Source organism: Halichoeres trimaculatus, unplaced genomic scaffold (assembly GCF_033239565.1).
Source record: "Halichoeres trimaculatus isolate MK-OKI-2021-1 unplaced genomic scaffold, fHalTri1.1 fHalTri1_scaffold_13, whole genome shotgun sequence".
In the NCBI taxonomy this organism is placed as follows: Eukaryota; Metazoa; Chordata; class Actinopteri; order Labriformes; family Labridae; genus Halichoeres; species Halichoeres trimaculatus.
The window spans coordinates 27,204,520-27,223,145 of NW_027437191.1; the positions used below are offsets into that span (position 1 = coordinate 27,204,520).

Genomic DNA, 18,626 nt, shown 5'->3' on the forward strand with positions numbered 1-18,626 from the left:
GGTTGTCTGGAGCCTATCCCAGTTGTCATTGGGTGAGAGGCGGGTTACACCCTGGACTGGTCGCCAGTTAATCACAGGGCTGATGGATAATTTAGAGTGTTCAATTAATCTGATGAGCATGTTTTTGGACTGTGGGAGGAAGCCAGGGGACCCAGGGAGAACCCATGCATACACGGGGAGAACATGCAAACTCCACACAGAAAGGCCCAACAGCCAAACTGGGAATTGAAACGGTGACCTTCTTGCTGTGAGGCTGCAGCGCTATCCGTTGCGCCACCATGCAGCCTGAAAATGTTAAAATTCCAATCAAAAAGTATCAACCAGTTCTTCCTGGGGCAGCAGGCCACCCTGACATTCTTTTACCCAGCAGTGTCCCTGGGAACCCTGAAAGGTTTCTGGTATCTGATTTGGGATGCTACCCTTAAAGGGAAGCATCCCAATCAGATACCACTACGGAACCACTACTTTTGGCTACCTTTGATGCGGAGCAAGATCAGCTCTACTCTGAGCTCCGGGCCCTGTCTCCAAGGCTTAACCCAGACACCTCTTGAAAGAAACTCCCTCCAGTAACTTGTTTCCATCATATCATTCTTTGAGTCACTTGAAGAACAAAGGATTTGGTACATTTATCGGGAAACCAAAGCTTTACTCAATGGACCCCAATGCAGTGAAAGGGCACAAGGATAGAGGAGTCACCTGGCCTGGGAGTGGGACAACTGGGCTCAATCCAGAAATGAACTATGGGCTGAGTTTTCCTCCATGAGGCCCAGCCATGCACTGCCTAAAAGAAAAATGTGAAGCCACCATCCTGAGGGCCTACAATCCAGAGAGATCATCAAAGCAGGTAAAGGTGGACCCCCAACAGCACATTTGACTTTCCTATAGTATATCTTGACTGTTATGGAGCAATGTACAAAGAATTTTTGTAAGAAAATCCTTCATGGCAATAAATGTCTGATCCTTTCCAGTCAAATGAGAAAGGACAGACTTGGTGAAGCCTGGCGAGGCAGATTCAGGGAAACAAAAACACAGCCGGTCAATCACGAGCCACCACACTCAGCTACTGCTGTGGCTGCTGCTGCAAGGTAATAACTTAAAGCTCTCAGTTGAGTGTGGATCAACATTTTCATGTTCAGGGAGACTTAATTAAGAAAATCAACCTGAAACAACAAAAGTGAGTGGGGCAAAAACAGGATTCTGAAAAATAATCCCCTCTGATAATTGAGGAAATTCCTCTCCCCCCATCTACAGTAAAGACTGTGGTTAAAAAATGTGGAATGAAATGGACAAAAAAGAAAAAAAAGAAAGTGGCTTCAAGAGTTTTCTTCATCAGTGTGCATGATGATCAATGGTGCAGCCAATTTCTTTTGAAGGGCTGGAGAAAAAAAAAAATCACATCTGGATTTGCACAGCAGCAGTTCAGGTTCAGTGTTTCTCCTTTATGGCTCATTCATGCATCACACTCCCTTGAGTTCAGTCAAATCGATGCAACTGCAGCCAGAAGGAGTAAAGTTGTTGGCTGAAGCTGCTTGTAGCTTAATCACAGGCTGAAGTATGAGGGTGTCCCATATACAGAGATCATAAACAATACAAACCATACGCACAGGCTGGAGACATTAACACCCCACATCGTTGGACTACATCTCACATGTGTTTGCTTTATGTTGTGGTGTGTAGAAAGCAGAGTTTTTGCACCATGTTGTTAATTCTTTAAGGAAACCCACTGTCATGTAAAAAGGTCAAATGGAGGACACATCTGCAGCCCTCAGCAGCTTTAGTTTTTCTTCTTTTCCAACATGTCCTAAAACCTACACACCCCAGTCCACATCTTAACAGGTCTGCTGCCACCGACTCCAAAGTCAGCATCTCTGACCACTGAGCAGGGAAGCTCTCATGCAGATTCAACTGTCTACAAACAGGAGTGTACTTCACCAAAACTGCCCCTGGCTGGCTGTGCAAGTGTCATGTGAATGGGAATTATTTTTACAGATAGGAGCAGGATTTTTGGTTAGGCTTAGAGAACGTTTAGTTTAGTTCTTTTTGGCTGTTTTTTGTAATTTTTCCTTTCTTTTTTGTCATCTTTGCATTTGGAGTGGGTCATTACTTTGTCTGGTTCATTTGTTGGTCATGTACACCAAACTAGTTGTGTTCTTAAGTCATATATTTACTATTTTTGCTCCTGTGTTTGTCTGGAGATCCTACGTGTAACCATGGCCGCATTGTTAACATGTGAAATCAGCTGTTAGCAGCCTTTAGCATGTCAATGCTAACTGGTGCAAGGCCTGATGTTTCCCCACAAGGTGAGGAGAAGGGGGTGAGGGCGACATGCTGGTTCTCAGGTGTGAGCTAAGAAGTGACGTCATGGACCTGTCCTTCCATCCATCATTGTTGGGAACGTAAGATCTATCTCCAATATGATGGACAAGCTAGCTGTGCTAACCCAGCAACAGAGGGAATACCAGAAGGCAGAGTAGCATCATGCTACTCACAGACATGGCTAACAGAGCTAACATCAGACACCATCGCCAAGTTGGAAGAACTCCACCTGCTGTGAGCAGACAGGATCCAGGAGACAGGGACTGAACAGACTGCTGAAGAAGCTCAGTCCTGGACCCTGTGGAGGTGGAGGCTGGCTGAACTGGAGAATGATGGACAAGCTGTCATCATCTATTTTCTTATGGACCTTTTTGTACTTTTTATACACTTTCTTACTTTTGTTTTCTTAAATGCTGCTGCGACTCCTGAATTTACCCTGAGGGATTTTTGGGCCCAGGGTCTTCTCTCCTCTCTTTCCTCTTCTACTTTGTTAATCTCTCCTGTGCAGTTACTATAAAAAACACCATGTTTAGAAAGCTTAGTCTTGCGTGTACTTTGACTGTATACTTCAACCCGCTAACATGGAAGAGGCTGGATTTTAGTACCTGCACTGCAGCCAGCCAATTAGGCAAGCTCCAGGTATACTGGCTAATTTTGCTCTCCTTTTCATACAAAAATCGTGGTCCAGTTTTGATGACACTGCTGTAAAAGCTGCATCCACACTCTTAAACTTACGCCACAGCTGAACTGCAGTCATAGCCGCCGCCCCTCTCTCCTTAAAAACTGCTAATTACTCCTGTAATTTTCTGACCATGCACAGCGACTATCAGGTTCAAGCTTTGCCTGGTGCCTCTTCTTAGAGACAGACAGAGAATGTGGCCCACCCATCAGCTGTGTAAGGTTATCTTGCTGCTTAATTTGGCAAAATATGGAGTCAATTTGCTGATTTCTGAAACATATCCGTTTAAGAGGATTTAGAGTTGATAAAAATGTCATCACGTTATAATAAATGTAAATATAGTGGCCACATTTTATGAGAACAGCCTGTATCATCAATATCTGGATGGAAATCATTGAGTTTGTTGAATTCTGAAACCATTCCTGAGGCAGGTAACTGTTGCTTGAATTGTTATCCTGCTTCCTGCCAAAACTTTAAACAGTGAACTAAAGGTTAAGAGCCTCAGTAAAGTAAAATGATACTCATGTTTCTTTGCATAAATCAAACCCTCAGTCCAAGAATCAGTCACCATTGAAAGAACATGTGTAGTCTTCTGATTGAGGCAGTAAGTACTCAGACTGCTTCCTCTGAGAGCTGTTGATCAGATAATATCATGTCCGGGAATCAGATACACAGGTCCAGCTGGTAAGCAGAGCTTTTGGCAGCATTTCTGTGCTATTAACCTCAGTTCCTGTTTGTAAAACAGCAATCACGGGAGTGTTTCAGAAAGTCCCGGTTTTGCAACTTTTGCAGACGATGCTCAGCTGTAAGGGAATAAGACTCAGATCTGTTTGCATTTTGCTGCACTTGGGCTTAAAGTGTAGTTTAGGGGTTACGAAAACAAGGACAGAGAAACTGTCTGACTCATTCCACATTCTCCACGCTGAGTGTGAGCCCTCCAGCAGACACACCATGAAAACTTCACAGCTTCGAAATATCATTGAGCTCCAACAGTAAATGAAAGTTATATTTCCTGATGCAGAGGGGGCCTGGAAATAGCTTCTTGTGTTCTCTTCTATTATCTCCTACTATCTTTACACAATACGAGGAAGGAGTGCCTCTCTTAACGTGCATTTATTTTTATAGCTTGCAGTTTTCTACTCACAAGAACATTAAAAGTATAACGAGCTGCTCTATTTCCAGCCAGAATAGATCTTTTATACAACAATTCATCACATCATATTGCATTATTAGATTATAAGTTATGTCTTTCAAATCATAAAATGTAAATCGGTGTAAAAACAGAAAGTATCATACTGTACAATAAGAGACTAAAATCCTAAAAAGGTTTCTGTAAAGCAAATGCTGGGTGTAAAAATGCTGAGCCCCATTTCACCATTCAACATTTTCCAGCAGCAAATGCTGAACTGAACACTGATTGTCTTACTGGTTGTATTAATGATACTGGAAAAACAATTTTATATCGCCTCATATCATACATCATCTCATACTGTGTCTTATGTTATTAAATTACTTTTTACTATATCATGTCATGTTGAATGCTTTCTTATTGTATCATGCTTTGTTTTGTTTTATTTTTATTTTATTTTATTTTGTTTTTTTACTCTATCATACCATAGCATTTCAATTTTCTATCCAAATGGTGTCATATTGTATCATGGGATATCTTTTTTTTTTTACTGTATCACATCATGTAGTTTTGCATTATTTTTTTCACTGTAGTGTATTGTGTGTATCATTTGTTGTGTTGTATCGTGTCGTACCATGTCTTGTGTTTTTTACCTTATCATATCATGTCTTCATGTACTGTCATACCATGTTGCCAAGTTTGTCATTGTTTCACAATGTATCATATTGTACCGTCGTATTAAGTTAAAGATGCTATGAGAAGGATCTGTTTTAACTGGACTGCCTCGCCACCTTCTGGCCGGGAGTCTCACGCACACTGTCGTAATGACTTTGAATGAGGTGTGTGTTTGTTTTGGAATTTAAAGGAGATGGAAACAAATTTTCTGTGTGACATCAAGCAAACGTTGTAGTAGCCGGCTGGTTAGCTGTGTCCTGCCAGTCATCTACCAAGCAGAGCTAACGTAACCTCATTCTTCATTTTATTGACAGACTCTCAAGTTTGAACAGACCACTGCAGAATAACTGCTGACTGTGGGTTGGAATCAACATTAGCACAAACAGCTTAGCCCCTGAGTTAGCCTTTAGCTCGGGCTGTATCACTCTCTTGTTTAGCTTTCTTCTGCTCTTCTGTAATTTTCTGTCTGACAGTTAGGCTCCAGTGTCCACCATCACTACAAAATTAATCACAGAAATCATTTTCAGAAGAGAAAAACACAGATCTCTATGTTTTATCTCTTCTCACAACTAAACTTCGTCAGCTGGCGTGATGTTGTCTTAGAGACTTATACCTAAATCAATCCAGTTCTGCTCGACCCAGTCACAGGGTAAAGAAATAGCAATTTGAAATAACTTGCAACCTGTAATATTAATACCAATAATCTCATTTTTAAGTGTGGCGTACGATCAGACATATATCTAGAAGGGAGACTTTTGCAAGATCACTATTAAACTCCTCACAGCCCCTCTAAATCCTTTTGTGGCATTTCATATACTAACCTATGGTTTTAGGAATCATATCACAAGGTTTCTTATTGTACGATTAAGTTTTTATAAAACAAGATAACATCCTTTGGTACTGTGTAGAAGATGTCATATATTTTTGGTCTTTGTGAATTAAAGGGTTAATTCACTTTAGGTAAAAACAGAGGCTGAGTCATCAGTGCTGCGGGTTAGAGCAACATCTGGAGTCATGCAACCTTAGCACTTCACTTTAATCATTAATCATTCAGGTACAGCTCTGTCACAAAAGTATTCAAACACATTGTTGTGATGTGAGAGGTCATGTCAAATACGTCAGTAACATGCCGTAAAATGAGGAAGATAAAAAGCATGAAATCATAATCAAATTTCACATTCCACAGAGAGGCTGAATCAAAAGCATTTCTTCTGCTTCGGGCCAAAGTGAAATAGTTTCTTTAATTCATCTCCTGACTGGCACAGAGTTCAAGGTGCTGTCAAAATCAAGAACCGTCGGCCCATTAGGACCAACTGAGAAATGATTGCTGTTGTGATTTGTTGAACAGTGTTTTGGGCCTATTTTTAAATTCTTTCAAGTGAAGCCTTTTTGTTTTTAATTTGTGTCTGAATCTGCAGGATAAACACGAGGCAGACCAAGATGTCATAAAGTTCATCGTCAAACCTGATGAAAGAGGAAAACAACCCTGCTGCTAACATATTCCCTTAACTTGAAAGGGATGGAAAAGACGGGCAGAGATCTAAAAAAGTTCAAGAGTCACCCTTTTATTAGCCATAAGTGTCAACTTCAACCAGTTACAAGACTCTGTTTGTCTTGTGTGTTTTGGTTAGTAGAAAGGGTGTGATGTCAGTTTACCAACCAAGTCGCTTTGGCCCAAGACTTGGCAAAAATACGTCAACCCTAACCTTTCAAGGTGGTAATTTGGCTGTACGTCTCCCAACTAGGAAAAAAATGAAAGTACAGAGTCCAGTAAAGCTTGTACCAAAGTTTTTGTAAGCTAACCATGTGCCCTGATCTTTAAAATAAAACTAAATGTTTTTTTGAGCTGGTTCATCCTTTAGCTAAAGGTAGAGACTCTGTTTTATGTTTTTTTCCATTGTTTGATGGAAACAATTTTTCGTTTTATGGAAAATCTTCATCATACATAAATACAACTAATGTTCCATCAGTTCTTTGATCGTTTTCATTAAATTTCCATTCACAGAGCTTCACTGACATGAAAATTTTGAAGAATGAACAACATTCCCAAAGGATGAAAACACTATTTTCCAAATATTTGCACAGTGCTCTGTAACAGTAACATAATACCACAACACAACATTAACATGATTCCCTCTGCTATAAATCTGAAATGTCATATCACATCAATATAACCATCCAGTGGCATTCAGATTTTTATTAAATCATTTTTCAAAGTTTGAGCTGTAAACCAAATAAGTGGAATGAGGGACAATGCTGTCGACTCACTACAATAACATTTTCTGAATTGAACATTGGAAAAGCTTTCAGGATACTCAGTCAAAGAACTGGCTTCAAACTGAGCGATAAATCTACAGCACAAATAAGACGGACAGTTTTTCTGTGGAAGCACATTTGTGGCTCTGTGTTGATACAGACAGAGAGACAAACACAGCGGGGTCATGAAACATGTTCCTGAACACTCAGCAGGATTGTTGGACAGTAGGTCCTTACACTTCAGTTGTGTTGTTCTTGTACAGGCTTTACTTTGACTCTGAGAGGGGGAAAGACTTCTCTTTCATTTTATAGAAACATCACCTGACTCTTACGGCTCCATGCCACCAGATCTGTGTCCGGTACGTCTCAGCTCCATAATGACACTGAAGTCATTTCTAGTCATCTTGTTTATTTCTAACTCCACTCCGTTGTGTTTCATATCAGGCAAGTTGGAGCCCGTATCAGATAAGCAACACTTTTAATTTTGCTGGCTGTATCAATACACAAAAAGCAGTTAAACCGACACCAAAGCACCAATAACGGCCAAAGTACGACAGTGTACCCAGGTCTGGCTGTCATTCAAGCCAACTTACACTGGATGTGCTCTGTTAAAGACAAGCTTTATTTCTGCTGCATCCCTGCTCCGGCAGGTCATGGCAGAAATGCAACCATCATGTTTTTGGCCCAAGCTGTGACGCCTCAAATTAACAAAGAGCAGAATGACTGGAACCATAGATTGTATATAAAGTGGACAGAGTGGCTCCACCATTTACTATTGTACAGTTTTGAAGCCAAAATTCCCCTGTCACAGGCGCAGCCATTGGTGTGCAGCTAGAGTCTGCACAGTAGAGACTGTGAGGGATTCTTGGAGAATCTGAGTGGAGCTGGGGGACAAAAATGATAATATTTTTTTCTTTTGAGAGTCTAATCACTTCTTGACTCTACCTCACGACATATTTTTCTATCCCCCAAAAAATACACAAGAATGGCAGCAGTCAATCATCGTTAAACGTGACGTAAAACCTTGTTTTTAACCTCTTATAACTAATGAAAATTCAAGGCAGCCAAATGATACCTTCAAATCACCACAACAATCAGATGTGAGAAACATTTCTACCAGGTGTGTTAATTTTTTAAAGTTTGATCACAGCCCATCTGGAATGACTGGAGAGCTGGATTTTTTGACCTATACTGCAGCCAGCCACCAGGGGGAGCAGTTTTTGTGGCGACCTCACTTCGAGCTGAGTAAAATGACGTCCATTTTTTTTTACAGCCTATGAGTGGGCCAGGAAGTTGTGCACAGAAACCACCAGAAAATTCCCAGTGACTTTCAAAATAAAATAAAACCATGTCATGTTCAACCTAACTTTTACAAGAAACGGACATGAGTGGAGCCAGACCAGGAGTCAACAGGTTGGAGGTTTTGCAGCCCAAACAAGAATGAGGAGAGGCTCAATAATGGACAGGGAAGCACAGGAACTCCTCATTCTACTACTGGTAAATCTTTAATTACTGACAAACCATTTCTTTAACTCTAAACTGTTAAAAATCATCGTCTCTTTGGGTCAGCTTTAAGTAGCTGGGTATAAGTGTGTTTTTGGATAGGGAATGGGTTTTTATGCAAATCAGACTCCATCATTTCCACTATGCTGAGACCTTCTGGGGTATGTTTTGGTATGTTCCCAGTCCAGCCACTTTCAACTGGACCCATGTTTGTAGTTTTAAAGATCAATTAGAAGATTAATGTCTTGAAAACAGCCTGAAGTTTTATCACTGGTGGAGACATAAACTCTCCTCTGAAATCCGGCCAAATCCTGTAGTGTGAGTCTGGACGCTTTTATTTACATAGTTCGATATTGTGAATGAAAAATGTGCTTCAAAGAGTTTGACAGTCTGTCCAACATATGGGACTATCTGTCATGCTGTTAAGATTAGAAAAAAAAAAGAGAATAAATAAAACTTTATTTGGGTTTAAAGGAGAGGAATTTTGGAAATAGCAACAATGTTGGAATGCTTTCTTCCTCAGGAAATATCAGTGATTTCTTTTTTCCATAAACATGCTTTTCTCTCATCCAATCAAAATGCTACGTTTAAAGGCAGATATCTGAATCCCAACCGCAAGAATCAACAAACCAACACCGCAGTAGAACCATATGCTTCCTGAGTCCCCTTCACAATGTAGCAGAACAAAGAGGATCAGGCTGCAGATCCGACGTCTTCAAAGCAGTGTTGAACAGCAGGCACACGTGGAGATGATGAAATGAGGTGTGCACCAGGGAATACACAAGCCCCGTGACCTCTCAGAAGTTTGTTTTTGCATACACAGACCTTTAAGATGTTTACTCTGGATCCTGGCTCACTTTACAGCTTCCAGTGTTTGTAAGCAGATGGACTCGTGACTAGATTTATGACGTTTCTTGCATGGCTGAAAACTTTGAATGACACTTAAAGAAAACACCCAGGGATGAGTTGCACAGTGATTTCAAGGATGTCTGCAAAGAAAAAAAAAAAGATGCACACTTTGCACTCATGTCGACACAAAACACCTGGTTCTGCAGAGAATCACTCTGTCCTGGATCTTGTTAAAGACCAAATTCTCCAACCTGAGTCTCTGAGTCTCTGAGTCTCCTCGGGGGTCTATCTCTGCTTCTCCTCACAGATCACAAGGTCAGACAAACTTCTCTGCTCTCCTGTTTCTTGTTGGGGGACACAGTAATCACAGCTCACCTCCACACAGGGAGAGTTTGTGTTTCATTTTCTGGAAATCCTCCTCGCAGGCTGAGCTTGGAGCTTTTAGACGAGGGAGACATCAGAAAAATATTTACACAGGCTTTCTCTATAATAACCTAATTACTCCGATTCAGAGCTATTCAACTTTTACATGCTTGAGTTATTATTCTGCTGCTTCGGTTGTTTTTGATGTTAATCTGCTTCAACAGGCCATTTAATAAAGAACCATCAGAGAATAATCCAGGGCTGGAAGGAGAGCTAAGTGATTATTTAATAAATCATGCATGTCTGTTAGTAACATTTAACAAATTATAGATAAATGCACATAAATAAGGACGTATTTCAGCCTGACTGAGCTGCAGCTGACTGGATCTGACTAATGCAGATGAATTTGATTGGTTCTGGTTTCTGTCTCATTAAAGATCATAAAATAACTCTGTCTGGAAAACAACCTCATCAAAATTATATTACAGTAATTGAATTACAATAGTTCTAGTTCCTGTTATTATTATTTCATTCAGATTCCAATAACTGATCACTGATGATACTGATTTCCTGGTTTGCACAGCCTCATTTAGCCTCACTGTCACGGATCAGCTTTGAAAGGGGAAAGGTTGATGGTTTAGTTTCTGTAGCTTTTAGTCCAGCAAGCATTTTTTTCAATTCAAGGCTCTGTAAGCAATGAAAGATATTGAAATCATCTCACTCCTTTATTGAAAATGAGATTATTGGCAACGAAATTGATTATTTCTAGATGCTATTTCTCAGTATCTGTTGTCAGGTCAGATTCTCCGTGGAAGGCAGGAATCCATTGATGGAGTCAGACTGAAAAGCATAGTAGTGGCAATTGAGATTGGTCATTCTGCCTGGAATAAAACGATTTCTAAGCTAAAGAGGAGAGTGATAGAGCAAAACATAGGCTTAAACATGCACTAAGCTGTTAGTGATCATGTTCATTCCAACCCACAGTCAGCAGTTATTCTGCAGTGGTCTGTTCAAACTTGAGAGTCTATCAATAAAATGAAGAGTGAGGTTACGTTAGCTCTGCTTGGTAGATGACTGGCAGGACATAACCAGGATTCACTTACGTTAGATGTCTCAGAGCACTGGGCTCTGAGGAACACTAAACTAGCAATGGGTACATTTCACATTTGAAACAATACGGTATCGATGCCCGGTACTTGGCAATCGGTACCAGTACTCAACGGTACCAGTTTTCGGTATTTTTTGTGTTTATGTGGTAAAAAATATCCTTTTTTTAATGCCAAAGTATAAAATGTTTTCAATTAAATATATTAATTCTTCAGTATATAACCTTGCAATGCTGTGTTCATGTCTAGCATGGAAAATCACCTACTGTTCCACTCCCTCACAGTCACGAAGATGCATTTAGGTACCAAAACATGGTGCTGTTTGATTTTATGGGAATCAGTACCCGGTACTTTTGATAGAATTCGACTGTACCTACAGAAGTACCTGATTCTGTACCCATCCCTACACCAAACAGTCTGACAAACTACGGTACAAGCTGAGTTTTCAAAGTTCGACTCTTGTCACCTTTCAAACAAACTGCTTAATAAAAAAACACAGTGTTAAAAAGAAGATCTGACCTCCAAAACAAATGCACATCTTGGCAAGAGTCATTTCCTTACAACGATGAATGATGGTCAGGGATGGGTACCTTTCACATTTGAAACAATACAGTACTAGTGCCTGGTACCTGGCAATCGATAGCGGTACTCAGTGGTACCAATTTTCGGTACTTTTGTGTGTGTAAATGCGGTAATAATGATAAAAATCTCAAAGTTTTTCGATTCATATTTATTTCTCAATATATAACCTTGCAATGCTGTGTTTACGTCCAGCATGAAAAAATCCCCTTCTCTTCCACTCCCTCACAGTCACAAAGATGCATTTAGGTACTGGTGCTGTTTGATTTTATGGGAATCAGTACTCGGTATGACTAGGGATGGGTACCGAAATCTGTCAAAAGTACTGGGTACCGATTCACATAAAATCAGAAAGTACCAAGTTTAGGTACCTGCATCCTTGTGACTGTTAGGGAATGGAGGCAATTTTCCATGCTGGACATGAACACAGCATTGAAAAGTTATATACTGGAGAATAAATTTGTTAAATTGAAAAAAAGATAATATTTTTCTTGATTAAACAAACTGATATATTTTACCACATAAACAGAAAAAAGTACTGAGAATTGGCACCGTTGAATACAGCCAGAATACATTGCCAGGTACCGGGCATCGGTACCATATCGTTTCAAATGTGAAAGGAACCCATCCCCAGGTACGACAGAAGTTATTCGGTTGGTACCTCCAAAAGTACCTGATTCGGTACCCATCCCTGGTGATGTTGTTCATGGTAAATGAGAGTCACCACCAGCTCTGGCCATAGGTGTCGCTCTGGGTATAACTAGTCCATACACACCCAGTGTCTCCATCTGATACTATTTTGCTCTGAAGGAACACATCCTAAGTTGCTATGGTAAATAAAATAAGAGAGTAATACCTTCATGAGAAATGCCTCAAAGTTTAAGGAGATGATTTGAATAAAATAGAATAAATTACAAGCATAAGTATTCCTGACTGATGTGTAAAGATTCCAACACCACGTTGTGTTGAAATTGAACCCAGCCGTGTCCTCAGTCCCTGCTGTTGTCTGGAGGTCGTCTTATGGAACAAAAGCTGTTTTCCCCCAAATTTCCAGACTTATTTCTAACAACTCATTGAGGCCTGGACTCGGTCTCTGAATGATGTAAGGCCGACTGTGTGAATGAAATAAAGAGGAGAGACATGGAGAGAGAAAGAGAGGGGGACGAATTTGCCTTCTGAGACTTTTTTTGACGACATCTGGCTCACATGAGTTTCCCTATAAAACTTTAAATATTGATCCCTGCAGCATTTTAGGATTCTCTGAAAGTCTACAGAGTAGGTTAAAAAAGGGGAAAACTTTCTTTAGGGAATGTGCGGGAAGATGAAACCTCATGACAAAGACTCAAAATGAATAAGCTTATAGAGTGAAGAGATAACTTTTATCGTCACGCTGACTGCTGGAACGTGACACTGTGTGTGTGTAAGCGTTGATCAAACCTCACCTTGTCCGAATCGTCCCGTCTTGTGCACCTCAACAGCCCCTCTGTACCCTAGCATCCGACACACCACGTCTCCATCCTTTTTGTCCCAGACGTCGTCACACACCGTCCCCCAGCGACGCTCATGGAAAACCTCCACACGGCCTTCATGAGGACCCGACCCATTCACCAGCCGTACCAGCGTCTCCTCCACTGCAGAACACAGAAAAACATGTTAAAATAACGATCCGAAAAAAGCACAAATGAATCAGCTTTTACAAATATTTGTTTTCCCATTTTACTGTGTTTGCAGACAGTTGTTTGCTTTTTATGGAGCCTCCTTGTAATAAAATGTCCCACCATAACACTTCATGTTCTTTAGTGCGCAGAAATACAGATTCCTTATTATTCATGCCAACTGAACATCTATGAAAGAGCACATGACTTTCTTTTATCCAGAAACCGTTGGCACGGCTCTGAGCTCTCACTCCGCAGATTATTTTCATTGCCAGTGTTTATGAGTTTAATGAAGCATCGTAAATCAAATCAAGATGAAAACAAACACAGACCGAGAGGTTGTTTTCCACATGCTGCAACAGAATTTGCTCCAAACCACAACAAATCGCCTTTGACTCAGCATGAGAAGTGAAAAATAAGGATTAAAGGAGATGGGGCCTTTCCCCTCGTAAAAAGATGGCGTGGGTTAAAAATATTCGTTCAAAAGGAATGTTTCGGTGATTGCTGACCCCCATCTCAACATCCTGAATTCTTTTGTGTGAGCGACCTCGTGATCCTAAGAGTTGAGTGAGGTTTCAGAGATGTTGAAATTCATAACTTCCTTTATGCATCAGTGAGCGTTTATCTGGAGGGGACGAGACTCCAAAGAGGAAAAGTCCGACACATAACTCTTCCTAAAACCACGACTTGTTTTATTGTTCATTGTGATGTCATGAAGTTGATTTAAAGGTGCTAGGAAACTTCTTTTCATTCAAGTTTTTAGTTGTTTGAAGTTTTTTTTGCGAAGTTAAGCTAACTGGCTGATAGCCGTAGCTTCAAATGGCAACCACAGAAAAACATGGGCTGGAATCAAACAAGAGTTGGGGACATGAAGGACTCTTCCACTACACAGCCACAGTGTTGTAATATTTGCACAATAATGGTGCTTTCTTTTCAACTTTGTCCATCTTAAAAGAGCTCAGGTAAAGAGAAGTCACTAGGATTTCTGGTTCCTTTGCATAGTACAGTTTAATGACTTGTGTTTACAGACAGTGTTTTTTCTAACAAATTTTTACCTCTGCAGTGGAGGTTATGTCATTGGGAGAGTTTGTCTGTTTGTCTGTAAACAACATAACTCAAAAAGTAACAAATGGATCTTGATGACTTTTTTAGGGAATCTTCAAAATTTTGGAGGTGACCTGAATCACCGTCTGGATTTTTTTAAAATAACGCCACGATAAATGGTCGCAAAACAATGCAAGACAAGGTTACTATCATTTCTGAAAGATGTAAAAGTACGATCCAGTTCCTGGCAAAGTTCTGGATACTAAGATCTGGAATATGAAATTTGTACTGGGTCATCATAATTTTCAACACTGTCAGGTAACAAGCTATCCAAATTGTAGCAGACAGTCTGTTGAAAGGGAATATAAAATTGAAGTAGGACTAAAGGGTTGAGTGACAATCACAATATGCTTGGTGGAGGTCTGCACTCTTTGAATGCTATTCTAATTGAAATTTATTTTATTTTGTCAAAAATCAAAAATATCAATGTCATAGAAATACAGTCAAAGGCCAAAACTAGGAAAAAGTAATGTTATGTTTTAATCAGAGATGTATTACTAAAAAGTTTGACTTTAGGCAATGCATTATTTTAAATAATAAAGAAAAAGTAAAAAAAAAAAAACAATAAATTAAATTAAAATAAAAGTATATTAGAGGGTTAACAAAGAACTTTTAAAGCTAAGAGAGCCTGTGGGATGGACTTATGCTGTCTTATTCTTAAACCTAATTTATTTTAATAACTTTTTTTTTTTATATGTGATCTAGTTCCCCCAGCCTTTACCCCCCCCCAAGAAAAAAAATAAAAATAAAACAAAATAAAATAAAAAATAATAAAATAAAATAAAAATAAAATAGATAAAGAAAAAAATAAATAAAATAAATGAATAAATAGATAAATAAAATTAAATAAATAAATAATTGAATAAATAAATAAATAAAATTGAATCATTTTTATTTCAGTGGCTGGAGCACTAGAAATCAGATTTTTTTTCAAGCTGTCAATTCAGTTCAGCATACTTTCAATGAGACAGCAATTCAAAATGCTATCTGCAAAACTCTTAAGAAAAACATTAAAGAATTTGTCTTTTATCCCAAACTTTTGAGAACCAGTATTGGCATTTAATGTAGATTGAATTAAAAAAAAAACAGTCTTTCAGTTTTGTAATTTTTATTGCTTTTGCACAATAAGAAATAAGATTTCAATTACTTACAAACCATCAAAATCTGCAAGTATTAAAACTTTGCACGGAATTACAACTTTTTTGGGATTGAAGTTAAACTTAAAGTTCGATATAAACCTGAATAAAACATCATTTATCAATTAGAACACCATAACATTCATGTGTGAACCCTGTGATGAGCAGAACCTGTTCAGTTGATCTTAACGATCTTGGTTGTTTGATGTGGTTTGTGTGAGTGTTTCTTTAAGTGTGTATTAGTGTCAGCAGGGCTTTTAAGGATCCACCAAACATCTGGTAATCCTGAAACCATGCAGCAGCTGTGCTTGTATAATCGACATGATTTATCACTTTTCAGCACAGAGACAGAAAATGAGAAAAGAGAGGTAAACACACACATACACACAGACAGATTCTCACACTCTCTCTCACACACACTCCTCCTCAGTGTTGAGATCTACTCCTTGGCTGAGATTATTGACAAAAAGCAGTGAACACTGAATCCAGACATATGATCTGGACAGGATATTAACCTCATCAGACCATCATAAATTTTAATGGTGTGCCGTTTAACTCTCATTATAAAGTCAAGCCCTCTGCACCCACCAGCCCATCATAACTTAATATCTATCATAATATTATACCATCATATCTGCTGCACATGAACAGATCATATTCCAGCAGAAAAGCAGCTAATTAAAAACAGAAATACGATGCACTTTCAACCCCCTGCTGCACTTTTTATAGCCTGAGAGAAAACACAGGGACAGGAGAGCAGAGTGCTAAAACAGCACATACTGAGCTGAGAGGATGAGTAATAGAATGCTCAATTACCTGAAACAGATGGTGAAAGTATTTGTCCACTCATCAGAGATAAAATGATACGACTAAATAGTTTTAGTTGGAGAAAAGTGAAAGAAGGAAAATGAAGCCTGTTTCTTCAATACCAGGGGTGTCTGAAGCAGGGGGTGTGAGATGACTTAAAAAAAAATTGAAGATTTTTTTTTCTCTCAGCTGGTCTTAAATATTATTTATTTTTCTTTCATGTTACAAAGTGCATGACATGACAGGGTGAATCAATCAAACCACCTTTAAGGCAGAGCTGACATCTGATTAAAGTGTTTGTTGTCTTTCTTGAAGTGCTCTACAGTCAGGCAGTACAGTTCATGTCAGTCTCAAGGGTGCACCTGCTATCTTCTAAACAAAAAGATACCTCCTCATAAGCCCAGAAAACTTTCTCATGAGCATTAAAAACTGTTACGTTGAATACAGAAAAAATTGAAAAACGTTCACGAGAGCACCAAAACATTTTAATGAGCTTGGAAAACTGTCACTTAACCACAGAAAACTCTTTCATGAGCGCGGGCAATTTTCTCCTAAGCACAAAGACTTTTTACCTTGAGAATGAAAGCAAAACTCATGCTTCTCATGATCAAAGAAAACATTTCATGTCCAAGAAAAAAAAAATTCATGAGGAAGGAAAAAAATCTTACGGCTAAGAAAAACATTCTCATGATCAAGGAAACTTTTGCACGGTCGAGAAAGACTTTTTCATAAACAAGAAGACTTTCTCACGAGTGAGAAAAACTGTCTCATCCAAGAGAAAAACTTTCTCATGTGTAAAGAAGACTTTCTCATAAAAAAAGAAGACTTTTCATGATTGAGCAAAACTGTCTCATGGTTAAGGAAGACTTTCTCTCAAAAAAAGGCAGACTTTCTCATGATTGAGTAAAACCTCATGAACAAGGAAAACTTCCTCATGTTTGAGGAAAACTTTCTCATGATTGAAGAAGACTTTCTCTTGAAAATGGAAGACCTTCATATGATTGAGCAAAGCTTTCAAACAAGACAGAGTTTCTCATAAGTGAGAAAAACTTTTTCACCTACAAGGAAAACTATATCACGTTTGAGGAAGACTTTCTCATCTACAAGGAAACCTTACTCCTGTTGAGGAAAACTTTCTCATGTTTGAGAAAAACTTTCTTACGATTGAGGGAAACTTTCTCATGGTTGTGGAAGACTTTCTACTAAATAAAGAAGACTTCTCAGGATTAAGGAAAACTTTCTCATGATCAAGGAAAACTTTCTCATGATGGAGGAAGACTCTCTTAAAAAAAGGAAGACTTTCTCATGAGAGAGGAATACCTAATCATGATTGTGGATAATTTTCTCATTGGTGAGGAAAAGTTTTTTTTCATGTTTGAGGAAGACTTTCTCTTAAAAAAGGAAAACTGTCTCATGTTTAAGGAAGACTTTCTCATGAGTGAGAAAAAAATTTCATCTACAAAGAAAAAACTTTCTCATGTTTGAGGAAGACTTTCCCTTATGATCAAGGAAGAGTTTCTCATGAACAAGGAAATCTTTCACATGACTGAGGGTGGAAAACTTTTTGTTGAGCATAAAAATAATGCTTTATTTACATCATATGATCAATCAGGGTTATAAGAAATTTTTCTCATTTGAAAGGTTAGTCTGGTGTTAATGGGGACACTTTTTTCCTGCCCATGTCACTCTGTATGTTTTCTTTGCTAAAGTATAAAAATTTGGTGTGAGAATTCCCTACCTCGTTTAAAAAGTGACAAGTCAACTTGACGTGCACCAAACCGGATCAGGCTTAAAACGATGTTAGAATATGATGTTGTCATTTTGTCAAATCCAGTGGGCTGACAGTGTGCAGTTTTCATTTAAGCTGTAAAACTTTTTGATCTGAGAGTGGCATCTGTCGCCAATTTTTTAGGGTCACTGACTGAAAAGTTTGGGGACATGAGTCAAATTATTCACAACATGAAGTGGTAAATCTGCCGCTGTTAGCCACATATTAGCTGTGTGAGAACATAAAGAGTACCAGACGTAGCAACGGTAGCTAACAGCAGCACACTGTTTGGTGAAAACATCTTCTGGTGTTCTTCACTCATGTTTCTCAGCGCTGTTATAAAATAATTCAATATTAACCTTTTGAAACCACAGATTTCAACTTTGGACCCAGAAAATGCATAAAGCTGTTTTTCCTGCGATGGAAAGTGAGACTCAAAAAGCTGATTTCAAGAGATTACTGAGACCTTAAGTCAAAGACCTGATGACTTTTCCTGAGTCACAAACTTCTGCACAATGACACACTCTGGAAAGAAAAGGAGTCAAAGGAAAACAAACGCTTTTTTCAGTAATTATAAGAATCAATGATCCTGCTACTAACTCATCGCGTCCCTCCACAGGCTGACAGCTGTTATGATTATGTTGGACAGCCATCAGCGTGGCTCACCATGAAATAGAAACACAAGCTAATTTGGAGAAAAA

The 18,626-nt window shown here is 39.0% G+C and overlaps 1 protein-coding gene across 2 annotated transcripts in view; it reads right to left on the reverse strand.

Moving 5' to 3' along the window:
* Positions 1 to 18,626, reverse strand: part of scara5 (scavenger receptor class A, member 5 (putative)) — a 104,364-nt gene that overhangs the window by 4,164 nt on the left and 81,574 nt on the right. For both annotated transcript variants that reach the window (XM_074684767.1, XM_074684768.1), the window contains exon 11: positions 12,898 to 13,086. In XM_074684767.1, coding sequence (XP_074540868.1) covers positions 12,898 to 13,086 — 189 coding nt within the window. The remainder of the gene's footprint in view (positions 1 to 12,897; positions 13,087 to 18,626) is intronic.